Consider the following 18315-nt stretch of genomic DNA (forward strand, 5'->3'; position numbering starts at 1 on the left):
TTCTTCCATGAGAATCTTCTAGGATTCAGGGATAACGATCAATCTCTTCTGTTTTTTTTTTGGATTATTCAGAATTTCTTGTAGAGGTTTTCTCAGTATTGCTACCAGAGTTTCCGTGGGTTTCAACCAGGATTTATCCCGATATCTCCACAAGAGTTTTTTTCAGGATATACCGCAGATGTTGTCTGCTGTGAATATCTGCTAGTTCCTGTAGGGATTCCTCTTGAAGATTTTCAACGATTTCTTCCAGCGTTCCTCTTTGGACCACACCAGGAGATCTTCCCGGGATTTCTACCAGCGTTGCTTCCAGGAGTTATTCCTGGGAATTGTGCTAAAGCTCATTCAAGGGTTTAAGGAGTTTTTCGCTAATGTGCTGCAAAAAATTCTTCCTAGATTTCTTCCGAAGTTTCTCCTGTGATTTTTTTCAAGAAATTTCCGATAGCTTTCTTTTAGAAGTTCTCCTTGGATTTCTACCGAACTGCCGTGTGCAGCATACTTGTCCCATGCTCTATGGGAATCCCTATTAGAAGTTTCACCTAAGATTTCTCTCGGAGTTTTTCCCAGGACTCCTGTGTCCTTCCTGTGTTGATTCTGGGATGACTCTCAGAGTTTTTCAGAATTTATACTGGACTTTCTCCCAAGATTTTTTTGGAGTTTTCTGGGATTTCTGCAGGGCTACTGCTGATGTTTATCATATAGTTCTTCCGTCGTTTTTCGGATATTTTCCAAGGTTTCTCTTTGTAGTTGTTTGATAGCACTTCCCGGAATCTCTGAATCGCCCTGAACGTCCTTAGGTTCTCCTCAACTGCTAAAAACAAACGTGTGCGCAGCCTACCACGAAGTCAACGGCCCCTTCCTGGTTCTCTGCTGAATACGGTTTTAGCTTGTTGTTCCTCCGGTATATGAACTCGTGCTCAGCCCACCGCATCGTATGGTAGTGGAGGCATTTTGGCCCGGGGCATGTATTTTGGCCCACCCTGGGTTTTTATTACATTTATCATAATTATCTCTACCAAAGCTTGGCATTTTATTGGTATTTTATTGGTATTTTATTGGCTTCACTATATCCATCTCTTTATACATTTGGGACAATTCGTAGATCATGTGACGCCGCAAGATGCCGTCCTCCAGTTTACCGCCGAGTATTTTTCACAGTACAATACTCCAAAAGCTTTTCGATCAGTTTCTCTCAACGTCCACGTGGCCGTTTAAAGCGACCGGGCGAATCAGAGTCTTGTACAACGCGAGTTTTGTCTTCGTTTTCAGCTGGTTTCCCAGACCGAAGAAGGCCGGATTTGCAGCCGGCCTTGTGTACTGGAAACAGACATGAATACTTCTAGCTCTGCGGCAATAGCTTATTTTCCAACGATAAGCTGAAGATTCGAGTCAAAGTGAAACTGTGAAACCACCTTTAGTGATTACCAGTACTGATACTAGATTAATCTATAATCCTGGAAAAAATCACGTTCTGTAACAATACTGCTACTTGACATACCATTCCGCTGGAGCGGACTTGGTGTGATGGTTAGAACACTTGACTATCACGCAGAGGGCCTGGGATCGAATCCCACTCCCGACAAACTCGCAAAAATGTGAGTTCTTCCTTCGGAAGGGAAGTAAAGCGTGGGACCCGAGATGAACTAGCCAAGGGCTAAAAATCTCGTTAATACAGATAAAAAAAACATTCCGCTATCTGCAGAGAGTAATCTCCCCTTAGTATCGCAGAGTATCTTCTCAACATTTGCAAGGATAACGTTTTGTTTCTCCATCTTCATAGTATTATAGTTAGTATCATTCAGCAAATCTGCCCGATCCGTCATGTCAACCTGCCACCATTTGTCTGCTCCGTAAACGCTGAAAATCATACATTTCCGTGGAATCTCTTCTATTGCTACTTCGAAACGCATTCTCGGCTTCACTTTTAATTCGTCGCCTTTATTTCAGGTCCCGATGTTGACCGTACTTACACATTGAATCGGGCAGGGAATCAACATAGCTGAAATTTGTTGGCGGAGCAAGTGACAGAGGAGACAGACTGCTGGGAACAACCGCAAATCGGTGCGCAGCAATGAATTCCCATCAGATAACGGAAGCTGCCCTCAATCGGTATGAATCCGACAAGCGCGCATGGGAGGATGCTATCCGGGCGTACAGTGGGGCAGATTCGTTGGACATTTGGTTCAACTACATCTGCTGGTTGGAGCAGCACAAAGTGTTCGACAAGGACGGTGGATTCAGGAAGATTTTGGAACAATGCTTGTCTAACTTTGAAAATTTCGAGAACTACAAACAGGATGTGCGGATGGTAAAACTTTGGATGAAATTTGTAAGTATTCTGAACTATGGTGATCTACATTGGTGTATTCTAACTTACTTTGTTTTCGGTTTTAGATTGATATGCAAGCAAATCCATTGAATTTATATCAGTTTTTGTATAAGAAAAATGTCGGAACACAGTGTGCTTGCTTCTACATTGGCTGGGCGCACTACTACGATGCTGCGAATGCGTTCAAACAAGCTGAGTCCATTTACAATCTGGGTATACAGGTGAAGGCTCAACCGATGGATGAGCTTCAAGAAGCTCAGAACAAATTTCGACTGTCGATAGCACAGAGAATGTTGTACAACGATGCCTCGTCGAAGAAACGGTCAGCAAATACATTGGTCGAACAGCGACAGCAGATAACTTCGCTGAGTCCACCCCAAAAGAAAATGAAAACCGAAGGTGGAGACTACTATTCACCGCAACAACAGGCTGTTGTGCAGCAACACCCACAACATCAACAAAATCAGGTGCAAAATCACGTTCAGCCTACGGTTCAGCAACATCAGCATCACCCACAAACACAACAACCGGTACATCAACCACAGCAAAATTACGCCCAACAAGGCTACTATCAACAACAGCAATACCAACAACAACAGCATACATCTGCTCCAGCTCCCGCTCCAGCCACAATGACAGCTGCCGAGCAGTACTATCAGCAAGACAAACAAAATTCTACATACTACCAGAACAATCAACATCACTATGTTCAGCAACACCAGCAGCATCCACAGCATCAAGTTCATCAAAGTCAAACGCCAACACCTGCATCAGTACAATCCACTGTCTTGCAACAGCCTCACGCTCCAGCACAGCACCATGCTCCTGTCCAACGTCAAATGCCGCCGCCGCAGCAACAACTACATCCTCAGGTGCATTCACAAAACGTAGCGCCTATTGCAACGCAATCTCGGCCACCAGCGGTACAGCCTGTACAGAACCCGCCCCACGCTACAATGGTTCAACAACCGCAGATTCAACCGCAACCACAATCGCGAGTTCCTCCGCCCCAGCCGGTACCTGTTCAACCAACGCCACCACCACCACAACCCCAGCCCACTCCACAGCCGCAACCCACCCCACAACCTGTGCAATCTCAACCGCCGGAGCAGCCCCCGGTTCACCGGTCGGTCATCATCGAAAACTACGCCCTCGGAAACGAGAGCCTCACCGAGTGCAACCTGAACAACTCCGCGTACGTTATATCGTCTTCGCTGAACTACGTCTACGATGATGCCAACCTGACCGGGTACACGCTGGAAGAGCCGCAACCGGAAGAAAAAGTTGACACCGGCCCGACCGGAATCCGGCTGCCGGACAATTTCGTACGGGAGGCTCGTTCCAATCACGAACGGTGGGACGTTCCACTGTGCCTGGAGGAACCGTACGAAGCCAATCGGAAGTGTTGCTATCCGAAAGGTTTCGTTTATCCGGATCTGCACACCGGCAAGCCGACGATGGAGTTTTCGCTGGAGGAAATCCGTGCCCGGAAGTGGTACCGACGGAAAGAAGAACTAGAGGAACAGAAGAGACTGAAACAGCAACAGCTGGAAGCGGAGAAACAGCGCCAAGAGCGCCAACGGCAGCTGCAGCTGCAATATCAGCAACAACAACAACAGCAGCAGCAGCAGCAACATTATGGTCATGTTCAGCAGCATGCGGTGGCAGCCCAAAAAAGTTATCCACAATCTAATCAGGTTAGTCCTTCATTTTTGTTTTGTTTTGTATATTGGTTTAGAAAATTGACTATAGCGAATTGAATTTGATGAACTCAAAAACGTAATTTTTCAATTACATTCACATACAGCTTCCGCTCGATAACTGGGCTTTGACGACAGTTCAGTTAACGAGCGTCGCTCGATAACTGGACTGAGCACTCGGAGCCGGAGGCTATTGTTACATTTTGTTTTGTTTACTGATTTGCAAAATGTGAGGTTAAATTTCGTTTATTTTTGACAGACAACTGATTTTTAACTGGACTTTGGCCCAGTTATCGAGCGCCCAGTTAAAAAGCAGTCCAGTGAAACAGCAGTCAGTTATCGAGAGGATGCTGTACAAGTTTACATGTTAAGGGGAGCGTGACATTTGGCATAAAGTCATTTGGCATAAGGTCGTTTGGCATAAAGCCATTTGGCATAGCGTTCATTTGGCATAATGGACATTTGGCATAACCGAAATGCACCCTTCTTTATTATGCCAAGTGTCCATTATGCCAAATGGCCGTTATGCCAAATGGCTTTATGCCAAGTGACCTTATGCCATACGGCCTTATACCAAATGACTTTATGCCAAATGACACAGACCCCATGTTAAGCAGATTGAATGATTTTTCGTCTCTATCTTTCTGGCAATCTTTGCCAATTTCGCCCCGGGTGTGCATTATGCCCCGATCTCCCCTAATTAATTATTCTGATACATGGAATGATATAATCTGGAATTATACGATTCCAGGGAAATTAAATCTCAAATCCGAATATAATCATCAAATCTAGTTCATCTAATCTAATGACCGATCGATCTAAATACGTTTAACACTTTTTTCCTCTTCCAGTATCAACCAATCACCTTCCAGCAAGCAGTTCAACAACAGCAAGCATTACATCAATACCAACCTCCTGTTCGCCAAACTACGGCCGTTACTGCTCCGGCCCAGCCTGTTTCAACCATCCAGCATGCGAGCCACTATTATCAGCCACAACAACAGCATCATCTTCATCCTGCCAATCCTGCTGCTCCAGCTCAACCCGTACAGCATTCACCACAACAAGCCCCCGCACAAAACAGCTATCCTCCTTATCGACATCCCTATCCTTCACAACCACCACATCAACAAAGTCAATACCAACCTCCGGCTCCAACTCCGGTTATTCATCACGCTGGCCAGCATCAACCTCCAGCGACGAGTCAACCAGTTGCCACTTACCAGCCACAATCACCTTATCAGACCAATCACTATGGAAGCTACAATCAGCCAAACTATCAATCTCACAGTCAACCGGTCCACCAGGCTGCTGCTTCTCCACATCATTACGCACAACAACCAACACCACAAGCTCATCATCATCAGCATCACCAGCACCCCCAGCAATTCCATCACCAGCAACAACAAGTGCATCCTCCGGTTCAACAACAGCCGCCAGCCGCTGCTTTTCAACCTCCCGCCCAGACCCGGCCTCCAGCTCCTGTCCAGTATCAAAAACCTACGCCGCAACCGACTCCACCACCTCCAAGACCCACTACACCACATCTGCAACCCCCGGTCAAACCGGTTCCACCGGTACAACCCCTCCAGCGACCACCACCTCCCCAGAAGCTATTACCGCCGAAACAACCCCCACTACGGCCGCCTGCGCCACCCGCCGCAGTTAAACCATCCCCGGTCAATGTCCGAAACAACCAGTTCAACGATTGCGACGACATTGAAGAGCAAATCGAGGCCTCTACGATTCGCTTTTCGACATCGGCCGAGAATGGCACCTGCAAAAGCAAAACCATCACCATCAAGTTCAAAAAGGAGAAATCATCCGCACCCAGTCCGGTTAACGTTCCTCCTGGTGGCCCCAGCCACCCCCAGCCCAAACCGATGGCCACCAGTTCTGCGAATCATCTTGACGCCAACCATCACAAACCCAAGAATGTGCCTTCCGTTGGAATCTCTGGCAGCAATTCGAACTCCATGGCGCAACCGTCGCGGAAGAATGCTGCCCCCGGCGCAACACCACCGGAACCATCCAAATCCAACAACGTCAAGAAAAGTAAACCATCGTCGAGCAAGGCCAAATCGTCGTCCAAATACGAGCCCAATGCAACGGTTGTTCCGGCGGCGAATCGCGTCAACGACGCCAATCTATTGCTTTCGCTGGCTGCCGGAGAAAATGACGATTCATCCCAGTCTTACGGAGGATCCTGGCCGGAGGTGGTCAGGCAGAAGAAGAAGGACAAGAGCAAATCCAAAGTTGTCCGTCGCTACATTGACGACGATGACGACGAAGAAGATGTATACGAGCGCGAAGAAGGCGAGTACCTGGGTGATTCGGAAGAGGACGACTTCGAGGACGAAGAGGAGGACGAGGAAGATTCGGACGAGAACGATTCCTCCTACCAATCGAACTCGGAGTTCAACACCTCGTTCAGCAATATTTCCTTCGCTGGGGACAACAGCAACGGAGCGTTTAATTTCGGCGGAAGTTCCTGTTCGACTCCCATGCGGAAAATCTCCGGTGGTGGGGCTTCGAAAACGTCCACCCCTATTGGATCGTTCCGCTATCTGAAGAAGCACGAATCGAATCTCTCGCTGTTGGGTCAGAACGAGGAAGACTCGATGAACTCGACCGTCGTGGAAAATAGCTACTTCCAGACGGAACAGGACGAGGAGGCCAAGCGCCGCCGGAAGGAGAAAGCCCTGGGCATCATCGATACCCATCTGGCGAAACCATTCCTGGATCCGTTCAGCAGCGAACTGTGCAAGGCGTTCCTTACGAAAATCGATTTCCCTACGAGGGAAAACGAAGATAATTATAAAGTTGTAAATAATAATCTTCCCAAGTTGGTCAAATCGCAGACGGCCGCACTCGGCGGAATTGTGTACAGTATTGAGAAGGAGGTTGGCCGGGGTTCGTACGGGTCGGTGTTCCGGGCGGTCAACACCCAGTCCGGCGCGGTGGTGGCCATCAAGTACCAGAAGCCGGCCAACTCGTGGGAATTGTACATTTGTACGGAGGTTAGGAAACGGATAAAAAATCCAGATATCGTAAGTTGATGGGAAATGGAGTTGTTTTGTATACTGAAATTCTAACTATTCTACCGACATTCTGTTCCAGCTACCGGGATTCATGGATATCTGCTCGGCTGTGATTGCACCGAATGCTAGCGTTCTGGTGTCGGAATTCTCGCAGTATGGTTCTCTGCTAGATATTAATAATACGATACGTACGGCTACCACCAAGGTAACTTAACTTTTGGTCTTTAGTTCATAGCATGAAACTACAATTCGATTGTTTTAGGTAATGCATGAGTCTTTGGTTATGCACTTCAGCAGCCAAATCCTGTCAATTGTGGATTATTTGCATAAATGCAATATCGTACACGCCGACATTAAGCCAGATAATTTCCTGCTGATGCAAATGTAAGTACAATCAATTAGATCTCTTCATAGCTTGATTTGGTACAATAATAATCTAATTGTTGTGGACAACCCGATTGCTGTGTACCGCGCCGCTGAGCTCGCACAAGACAGAGCACTACTGTCGTGCGCGATGCAATGGAAGCGCATCAATGTATTTTAATTTGGTTGTTATTTGTGCTCTGTGTATTGTTGTCCATTAAGATTAGTTTTGTTTACGTCTCGCGAATTAATAAGTTGTACCCGTTTTAACGTGTCGTAATAAATAGGGCGCAATCAGTGAAGTACTAGATTGAAAGTAGTGAGCTGGATTTTTGTATGGTGAGATGATCAGTTCTCCATTTCTGCAATAAAATGGTGCAAACAGCGTGAGTTATATGATTTCTTGCCTAATTTGAAGCTGTTTGAGCAAAAGTTTGGGTAGCTTTGTTGTTGTCTTATTCAATAGGAAGCAATCAGTGAAGTACTAGATTGAAAGTAGTGAGCTGGATTTTTGTATGGTGAGATGATCAGTTCTCCATTTCTGTAATGAAATGGTACAAACAGCGTGGGTTATATGATTTCTTGACTAATTTGACGCTATTTGAGCAAAAGTTTGGGTAACTGTGTTGTTGTATTATTTATTTCTTGCAACTTCAACAACACAGTTACCCAAACTTTTGCTCAAACAGCATCAATTTAGGCAAGGAATCATAATACCCACGCTGTTTGCACCATTTCATCGCAGAAATGGAGAACTGATCATCGCACCATACAAAAATCCAGCTCACTACTTTTAATCTAGTACTTCACTGATTGCGCCCTATTAGTTTTTAATCCGTACAATGGGGCAGGTTCGGTGTAGTACTAGATTTGTAGTAATGAGCTGATTTTTTGTATGGTGAGAAGGTCAATTCTCCGTTTCTGCAAAGAAATGGTGCAAAAAGCGTGGGTATTATGATTCCTTGCCTAAATTGATGCTGTTTGAGCAAAACTTTGAATAACTATGTTGTTTATGTTGCAAGAAATTAAGAAAACAACAACACCGAAGGAATTCACCTTCGAGCAAACGGTGAGTAAGCTCAAGTGCCTTTTCGGTGCGAAAGAATCGGTAATCAGCCGTCGATACCGATGCCTGCAAATTGCAAGAAATCCCTCTGAGGATCACGTGGCTTTCGCATGCAGGGTAAACAAAGCTTGCGTCGAGTTCGAGCTTGGCAAGCTCAACGAGGAGCAATTCAAGTGCTTGGTCTACGTGTGCGGCCTGAAGTCGGAGAATGACGTCGAGATTCGAACGTGCCTCCTCACCAAGATTGAGGAAACAACGACGTCACACTAGAGCAACTCTCCGAGGAGTGTCAGCGGCTTTTCAACCTAAAGCATGACAGCGCGATGATCGAATCGGCGACTCCTTACGGCCAAGTCCAAGCAGTGCGCAAGTTTGGTGGGAAGTGGTTCAACAAGCGTAACCGAGAAGTGAAGCGTCCTTCCAGCGACACCGGGAAGAAGCCAAATACTCCGTGCTGGCTTTGTGGTGCGCTCCATTACGTCCGGGACTGCAGTTATAGGAATCACAAGTGCTCCGATTGTGGCCAATTCGGACATCGTGAGGGATACTGCGAGAGTGCCAAGCCCCGGAAACCAGGACACCGACGCTTCAGGAAACCCGACGTGTCGAGCAAGGTGGTAGTCGTCGACGTGTGCAGCGTGCAGCAGCGCCGCCGTTTCGTCTCCGTTGGTCTTTCAGGAACGGACATTCGGCTGCAACTAGACACCGCCTCCGACATCACCGTCATCAACCGAGAAACATGACGGAAACTCGGCAGCCCGGCTCTATCGCCGGCCACAGTGAACGCGAGGACAGCCTCCGGCAACATCCTATCGCTCGATGGAGAATTCGAGTGCGACGTCACCATCGGAGAAAGCACGCGGCGTGAAGTGATCCGCGTCACCGAGAAACAAATTCTTCTGCTCGGTTCCGATCTGGTGGACAGTTTCAACCTTTGGTCCGTTCCCATGGACACCTTCTGTTGTCACGTGTCAGGCTCTCCCACGTCAACCGCTGCACTTAGGTCGACCTTTCCCAAGGTTTTCAGCAACCAGCTCGGCTTGTGCAGTTAAACCAAAGTGAAGTTGGAGCTGAAAGAAAGCGTCCGACCCGTCTTCTGCCCGAAGCGTCCGGTGGCGTACGCAATGTACGATGCCGTCGACCAGGAGCTCGACCGACTGGAGAAACTCGACATAATCACTCCGGTCGACTATTCCGAATGGGCAGCTCCCATCGCCGTAGTCCGCAAAGCCAACGGGTCGATCCGAATTTGCGGAGACTACTCCACGGGTTTGAACGCCGCTCTCCAACCAAACCAATACCCGCTTCCACTTCCGGACGATATCTTCGCCAAGCTTTCCGGCTGCATGGTCTTCAGCCAAATCGATTTGTCCGACGCTTTCTTGCAAGTGGAAGTCGATGAACAGCACCGCAAGTTGCTCACAATCAACACAATCAACGCCGTAGATGGTATGCAACACCTTCCGTTCGAAAACTCCAAGGGCGCGTTGGTCCTCTGCACGTAGGGTCCATGTTTCGTGCCCATAGAGGACGATCTTTCTAATCATCGTTTTGTAGATAGTTAACTTCGTGTTACGGCGAACTTTATTCGATCGTGGTTTTTTGCGGAGTTTAAAGTAAGCTCGATTTCCTGCCATAATGCGCCTCTGAATTTCTCTGCTGGTGTCGTTGTCGGCGGTCACCAGTGAGCCCAAGTATACAAATTCTTCAACCGTCTCGATTGCATCACCGTCGATATAAATTCGGGGTGGTGGGCGCGGTGATTCCTCCCTGGAGCCCTTTCCCATCATGTACTTTGTCTACGACACATTAATGACTAATCCGATTCGCCTGGCTTCACTTTTTAGTCGGATGCACGTTTTCGCCATCGTCTTAAATTTACGAGCAATAATATCAATATGATCAGCGAAACCAAGCAGCTGAACGGACTTCGTGAAAATCGTTCCACTCGTGTTTATCCCCGCTCTTTTTATTACACCCTCCAAAGCAATGTTGAACAGCAAGCACGAAAGACCATCACCTTGCCGTAACCCTCTGCGAGATTCGAAGGGACTCGAGAGTGTCCCTGATACTCGAACTACGCACATCACTCGATCCATCGTCGCCTTGATCAACCGTATCAGTTTATCCGGGAATCCGTATTCGTGCATAATCTGCCATAGCTGTTCTCGATCGATTGTATCATACGCCGATTTGAAATCGATGAACAAGTGATGTGTGAGCACGTTGTATTCGCGGCATTTCTGCAACACCTGGCGGATGGCGAACATCTGATCCGTTGTAGCGCGTTCACCCATAAATCCAGTCTGGTATTGCCCCACGAACTCTCTTGCAATCGGTGATAGACGGCGGCATAAAATTTGGGAGAGTACCTTGTAGGCAGCGCTCAGTAGTGTGATCGCGCGATAGTTCCCGGAATCCAACTTGTCGCCCTTTTTGTAGATGGGACACACGATACCTTCCATCCATTCCTCCGGTAATACTTCCTCCTCCCAAATCTTGGTAATGACCCAGTGTAGTGCTCTCACCAGTGCTTCTCCACCGTATTTTAGAAGCTCGCTTGATAGTTGATCTGCCCCAGCGGCTTTGTTGTTTAGTTGAAAAACCTCCTCCTCAATCTCTTGGAGGTCAGGGGCCGGAAGTTTTTCGTCCTGTGTACATATTCCTAGATCTGTTACCACGCCACCTTCGGTACTTGCAACGTCGCCATTGAGGTGCTCATTGTAATGCTGCCGCCACCTCTCGACCACCTCACGCTCGCTCGTGAGAATATTCCCGTGATTATCTCGGCACATGTCGGCTTGTGGCACAAAGCCTCTGCGCGAGCAGTTCAGCTTCTCGTAGAACTTTCGTGTGTCCTTAGCGCGGTACAGTTCTTCCATCGCTTCGCGATCTCGTTTTTCCTGCTGGCGCTTCTTTATCCGGAAGACTGAGTTCTGCCTGTTCCGCGCCTGTTTGTAACGTGCCTCATTCGCTCTCGTACGGTGTTGCAGCATTCTCGCCCATGCTGCATTCTTATCGTTTTTCACTGTTCACATTCGCCGTCGTACCAGTAGTCGTTTCTGTGATTCGGAGTCGCGAAGCCTATTGCTGTAGCCTATGGCGGATCGGATGTCCTTTCAGCTATCTTCAAGTGTAGCTGCGCCAAGCTGCTCTTCCGTTGGTAGGGCCACTGCTAACTGCTACGCGTAGTCTTGAGCCACTTCTACGTTACGAAGTTGCTCGATGTTGAGCCGCGGCGCTCGACTTCGACGCGTGGTGATAACTGTCGAAAGTTTTGAGCGCATGCATACAGCTACTTAGTAGTGATCCGAATCTATATTCGCACTGCGGTATGTGCGGACGTTGGTTATATCTGAGAAGAATTTACCGTCGATTAGAACGTGGTCGATTTGGTTTTCTGTTTGATGGTCGGATGATCTCCAGGTGGCTTTGTGGATATCTTTACGGGGGAAGAAGGTGCTTTGGACTACCATATCACGGGAGGCTGCAAAGTTTACGCATCGATGGCCGTTATCATTCGATACGGTGTACAGGCTGTTTCGCCCGATTACCGGTCTGTACATTTCCTCTTTTCCTACCTGCGCGTTCATGTCGCCGACAACGATTTTCACGTCACGCGGCGAGCAACCATCGTATGTTTGCTCTAACTGCGCGTAGAACGCTTCTTTCTCGTCATCGGGTCTCCCTTCGTGTGGGCAGTGGACGTTGATGATGCTGTAGTTGAAGAAACGGCCCTTAACTCTCAACATGCACATCCTTGCGTTGATCGGCTGCCACTCGATCACACGTTGTCGCATCTTGCCCAACACTATAAATCCTGTTCCCAGTTCATTGGTGGTGCCACAGCTTTGGTAGAAGGTAGCCGCTCGATGCCCGCTTTTCCACACTTTCTGTCCAGTCCAACAAAGTTCCTGCAACGCCACGATGTCGAAGTTGCGGGGATGTAGTAGTAGGTACTCGAATTGTTGATCGATCACCGATTATTGCTGGCAGATGCAGTGGAAAGTTTGTCTTAATACGTATCAATCGTCTCTGACAAACGAGAAAAACTGACTTCGCTGATTACCTGTCTCTGAGCCAAATTTGGTATAGAGTCTTCAGTCTCCGATTAATCGCTTCATGTTTGATGGAGGTTTTTAATCCAATGGGTTACATAGCCGCTATCCGAATGAAGAGAGTAATGTTCCGCGTAATATATCACAAATCGAAAGAGGTACGGTACATTACGTGGAGTGGATATACTGAATTGGGTACCAGACCAAGTCCCTGCTGGGTGGCACTAAATAGGTGAGCCATAGACAATAGAATCGTCAATGTCGTAGGGCATAGTATGTGACTATTGTCGAAACAACACTATTTTTGGTCATTGTGCACTAAGCGCATAACTATGTTAGGGTCAAGATTAGGATGAAATCATTGGTAAAATATAATAACACTTTTTAGTTTGTGTAGTTAGTTGAACTAGTGTTAACTTTTTATTGGGACATTTTCTGTAGGTTTATTCTGGATTACAATGCATTAGCTGCCATTTAACTGAATTATTTTATAACAGTAAACAACATTATTCCTTCTTGATAAAAGATGTATGGACATAGAATTGCCAAACTATACATCTGAACAGATATTTTTTCCGGTATTAAATTTGGGGTGGAGAGTTAAACCACAGTTAAACACTTACGGAAAATATTTAGTTTTTCAATGTCAGACAAACATCACATGAACACAGCTACCAATGAACCAAACCTTCTCTACTGTCTTCTCAATTTGCTGCTTCCTATCCTTAATTGAACTTATCTGACACTAGTTAGGACTGTCTGTGGAAGATCCGGGTTTCTAAATATGTGTAGGGCTTGTTAAAACGGGATGCCTGATATGTACTGCGGACAAATGGTCTGTAAGTACTGAGCAATCACAATTACTGTCGTACTAATCATATTAAATGCATGCTTTTCTACTTACATCCCGAACGTCGCTAACCGGCAAAGAGGACACGACGAAAAAACGCGAGATGGCCCTAACAAAAACTAGAAAGGCGATGATTTTCACCGATGCAACGATATGGAAACAAAATAGATGAGAAATTATCGACCAAATCATAATGTATGAACATATCGCTAATGTTCTTTATCATTCATTCTTTTTCTCGTTTCAGCAACAAAATCGAAACCTCTCTACTATCTCTTCAATTTCTACCTCTTCCCATCCTATTCCAACATCTTCCTATATCCTCTACCCCATCTATTTAATGTATCTGACACTTGTTGGGACTGGTAACGCCAGCGCCTGCCTGTGGATGATCCCGGTGTGCTAATTCGGTGTAGGACATGTTAACGGGGGAGGCTTAGTAGGTCCACATCTGCCTACAAGCAGATGGGCTGACAGTTGTCGGCCTGGGTGTGGACTGAGCAATTACAATTACAATTACAATTACAATTTTTCTGGTAAAAGTGCTGACTATATTTTTTTTGCCGATAAAAAAAAACAAAATGGGAATTATTCGAATTTTATTTTCGAGAAATTGGACTAATTACTAATGACGAGTTCTGCCACAAGTCGAAAATCCATGACAGAGAACTTGTTACATTTATCCTGAGCCAATTACATATTTGAGCACCACGCTAATACGGAGTACAAAAAGCGAGAATTTTTAATGTGTTGTACAAAATACAACAGCGTGACCGCTCGAAGGTTAACAACAGTTTTGAAAATTTTCGGAACAAAATTCGAAAATGTAGTCTTTTACAATAGAGTTAGTTTCTTAACTCTATTTCTTTTACACTTTATACAACTTAATCATATTTCTTTAAAAACTTTCCATGACATTGGCAAAATTCAGTAATTAATATTCAATCTCATGAAAGTCTTAAAATATGGTGAAATTTCTGATTTTCATTCTGGAATCTATGAGTGGGCCACTTCCTAATGCATTTAAGAATCAGTTCGCGGGCCGCACAAAACCTGGTCGAGGGCCGCATGCGGCCCGCGGGCCGCAGTTTGATGACCACTGGCCTACGCCAACACTCCTGTCTCGCCGGAGGGCCATCGTGCCAGTTCTGTTTAACGTCCCAACCAACACTGGGACGACTACGCTGATGGGGCTACCACCTTGGATCTAGTTGGGCGTGGTGCAGCGTTTCTTACTCAGCCGCTGGATGCCAGAACAGACGCTGTTTGAGCCGCACCTCCTTGGTGAACAAACGCTCGAATCGTACCTCCTCAATCTAGCTGAAGTCAGAAGGACAACAGTGCCCAGGCTGCACTACCAGCTAAGCACACAACTCTTAGTTGGCGGTCTTTGTCATCGCTTGACCCGTGGAAGCATGAGGTAGGAACTTGTGAGGAACAGAGCTATGTTGGACGCTCTCCTTATCGACTCACAGTTTTGCAACTCAATTGACAAACCGAACAATAGACATATTTTCTGTTGAGGTTTCCAACAGATACATCAAATAAAATAACACATACACTGCCCATATTCGCATAGTCGATGTAACCACCAACGTCTGCTCTGATGGGAAAACACGATTTTATAGATTTTTTCCGGATTTACATATGCACCGATTAATTGAATGAAATAATCTGTCAGTTTCGTGGATTACAGCTACAAAAAGTGAGCCGCAATGATTTTAAGATGTTTCATGTAATTTTTCCATATTTAAAACGTGTACGTCAGTTTATGCGACCATTCAGTCGTTTTGATGAATGATTACACGGATAAGTTGACGTAACAACCAGATTGCTATGATCGTTATGTTAGCTATTACGGTATCCGTTTTCTGAACGCGTGTTAGATTTTTTTCCGGAATGTCCGTCTTTTTCTTCTTCTATATGGCTCTACGTTCCCACTGAGACTTGGCCTGCCTCGCTTCAACTTAGTGTTCTTCGAGCATTTCCACAGTTATTAATTGAAGGGCTTCCTTTGCCTGCCATTGCATGCATTTGTATTTTGTGAGGCAAGTGCAATGATACACCAAATTTCCCGACCGGAACGGGAATCGAACCCGGGTCTCCGGCTGAATATCCGTATTCGTGCGTTAAATACATTCTTTGTTGATAAGCAGCAGTCCCGACTCGAAAGAAGATGTGCTAAAAGTGGTTTTAGAAAAAAAGCTAACACGTCACATTCTGAAAATGAGAACTATCTGATAGTGCGGTCGAGCATACCATAAAGCGTGGGTATCGTAGTAAGATTCACAGTTGGTTGGTTTTAAATCAGACCGGACCAACTGTTTTTCAATGATTATGGGGAAATGTCCTGCAAGAAATTGGGATATCAAAGCATGTGTATTATTTCTTGAAATACTATGATTTCTTGGCTTATCTTTAAATGTCCAAAAAATCGCCTAATCCAATTTGACTTTTCGCCGACCAGATCTCTTATTTCGTTCAATATGTGCAACGTGTGCAAAATACCGGAATTAACATTAACCCCAGGCTCTGCGATGGATCCTAACGGCTTCTTCACGCTCAGAAAACCGTTCTGATAAACGTGAACAAACAAACGCAAATATGAGAACAAGCAAATATACACCGTGAACTGGAACTAGTTCCAGCTGTCAATATGGGCGTTCTAGAAACCGTGACATCTAGTTCACGGTGTACATTTCTTATTGTTGTTATCGTTGCTATGCATAGTTCCCGTTTGTTCCCGTTGCCGTGACTGGGAGTTCACGTATATAGGAACGGATTTTTTTGCGTGTTCCAATGCACCTTGCAATTAAGGCAGTCTATGTTGAAAAGGTTATTTTATGCCTTATCCAAAATATGGTGTTGTACGTAACTATTTATTAAGAAATACCTTAGTAATATTTACAATTTTTTGAGATTTACTTGATAAACTGAAACATTTAGTGTCACCCGCGGGCCTCATTTATTTTTTCTAATTTCATTTTAAAAACCTTGTACTATTCCTCTACACTAAGTTTTTACAATTAAATTACTAAATCAAAAGCTCATACACCCAACACCTAATCAGATAGATATGGATTTAATTTATCTAAGTTTTGGAGAATGTTTACGACTGGGAAGAAACGTTGGACTGTTGTGGCTTTCTCAGTCTAACAGGATTAAAACGGCTATGCCAAACTCCTGACCGTTTCACTTTTGTTAGACTGAAAAGCCACAGCAGTTCAGTAGTATTGTTTCAATAATGGTTTTGAAATAAAACATAAAACTTATAATAGTTTTGCTGTGGAATGATTTTACTCGTGGCTAACCATGAGTTTACTATTTCATTAATCAATCAGGTGCCACGGGTTTCAATGAGTTTGCCTCAAGCACCTAGTAAGTAGCTGAAAGGGGGTTTGAGGAGTTTTCGTCGTAATTCAGAGGAAGCGATAGAGATCTACCACAACCATCCATGCAAAAAAAAAATATAACTGTTCATACATGAAGTGTTTGGATTCTATACTTAGGAGATTTGACAAACACCCATTTTAGAGTAATTTAAAGTAAGCACGTTAACTGCGAACAATACTCGCCGCTATTCAGGATCACGGCATTTGGCGGCGTTGCATGAACTACGAATTGTACCAAGTATGTAAATAAATCGATACAGTATGAACCCAATTTTGTCAGCCCCACAAACTTTTTGCTCTCATTAAGGCTTCTTACGGCATCATCAGCATCGGCAGCCATATTAGATATGTGGCCCGAAATTTCAAAGCGATAATTCTCTGCTACCAAAGCGAATATTTGTATGAAAAAGTATCACTCTATTTGCTCACTCGCAGTGAGCATGATACTTTTTCTGCTGCATTGCTGCAAAATTGACAGTTTTTTATCACTTCAAAAATGCGAGGCAAACAATCATTCATTCATTTCAAAACAATCATCAAAAGCAAAAAGTCAATAATTTGTTTGCAAGCTGCGTGATGCATCATGACACCTTAACTTACGGTCAAACTTTAACTAATTCAATCATGTTCATCACTAAACTACTGCTTGAAAATCTATTTAGATATTTAAGGAGAACAAAAAATGTATCCCTGAAACAGGCTGACGAAATCTGTTAACTGATGTATAATGAAGCGGATAAAACACGGCAGGCTGCGGTGGGCTGGGTACGTGGCTCGTATGCCAGAGAAATGAAACTTATACCATATTAGCAGAGAACCAGGAAGGAATATATATAAATATAAATTATGTTTATGTCAATAAATTATCTCAATAAATTATGTTCAATCACGTTTTTTGGGGAGATTTTAGTTTTCTTGTACACGACGTCAGTATTGCGACCACATGGTGGTTACGTCAAAATATTCTTTTCAATATACTCACATGTTTTAGAACAAACACATTTTTTTAATAATTGGAGCATATGCTATACATGGTGTAGGATATGTTGAGCTAAAAAAGTGGATTTTGACCTATGTGGCGTTTACGTCACCTATGCGAATATGGGCAGTACAGGCGAGTGTAGCAACGAGTGCAGGCTCGAGGCGTGACACGCGAATTTGCTATTTCATTTTTACTGAAAGAAGCAAACACCGGGTTCACGAGGTGTCCTAGATAGAAATTCCCCATACGAAAGTAAGGTTCCTGGACGAGTGACCTGTAGCCTTATCAAAGATTGATCGTTGATGTTCTTTTATGCTAGAAGACTGATCTGAGCTATCTTAACCGTAGCCACTACCCAGGGCCGGATCTAAGGGGGGCCGGGGGGCACTACCCAAACTAGGTAAGATTAAACTCTTTACAATCACAGCATAACAAAGAACAGCAGTAATAAAACCAGATTGGTATCGATTGGAAAACGCCAAAGGCAAGGATACACAGAATACACTGTAGATCGAATAATGCGAAACCATATAGGTA

The 18315-nt window shown here is 45.1% G+C and overlaps 2 protein-coding genes across 3 annotated transcripts in view; one reads left to right on the forward strand and one right to left on the reverse strand.

Moving 5' to 3' along the window:
- The window catches only part of LOC134291783 (uncharacterized), a 320651-nt gene that overhangs the window by 214853 nt on the left and 87483 nt on the right, over nt 1-18315 (reverse strand). The gene's annotated exons all lie outside the window — the stretch shown is intronic.
- The window catches only part of LOC109422630 (mitotic checkpoint serine/threonine-protein kinase BUB1), a 33280-nt gene that overhangs the window by 13538 nt on the left and 1427 nt on the right, over nt 1-18315 (forward strand). For both annotated transcript variants that reach the window (XM_062859598.1, XM_029880581.2), the window contains exons 2-6: nt 1945-2326; nt 2392-4023; nt 4878-7076; nt 7147-7272; nt 7330-7451. In XM_062859598.1, the coding sequence (XP_062715582.1) occupies nt 2069-2326; nt 2392-4023; nt 4878-7076; nt 7147-7272; nt 7330-7451 (4337 nt within the window). In that variant the 5' untranslated portion in view covers nt 1945-2068. The remainder of the gene's footprint in view (nt 1-1944; nt 2327-2391; nt 4024-4877; nt 7077-7146; nt 7273-7329; nt 7452-18315) is intronic.

This window comes from Aedes albopictus, chromosome 3, assembly GCF_035046485.1.
Source record: "Aedes albopictus strain Foshan chromosome 3, AalbF5, whole genome shotgun sequence".
Taxonomy (NCBI): Eukaryota; Metazoa; Arthropoda; class Insecta; order Diptera; family Culicidae; genus Aedes; species Aedes albopictus.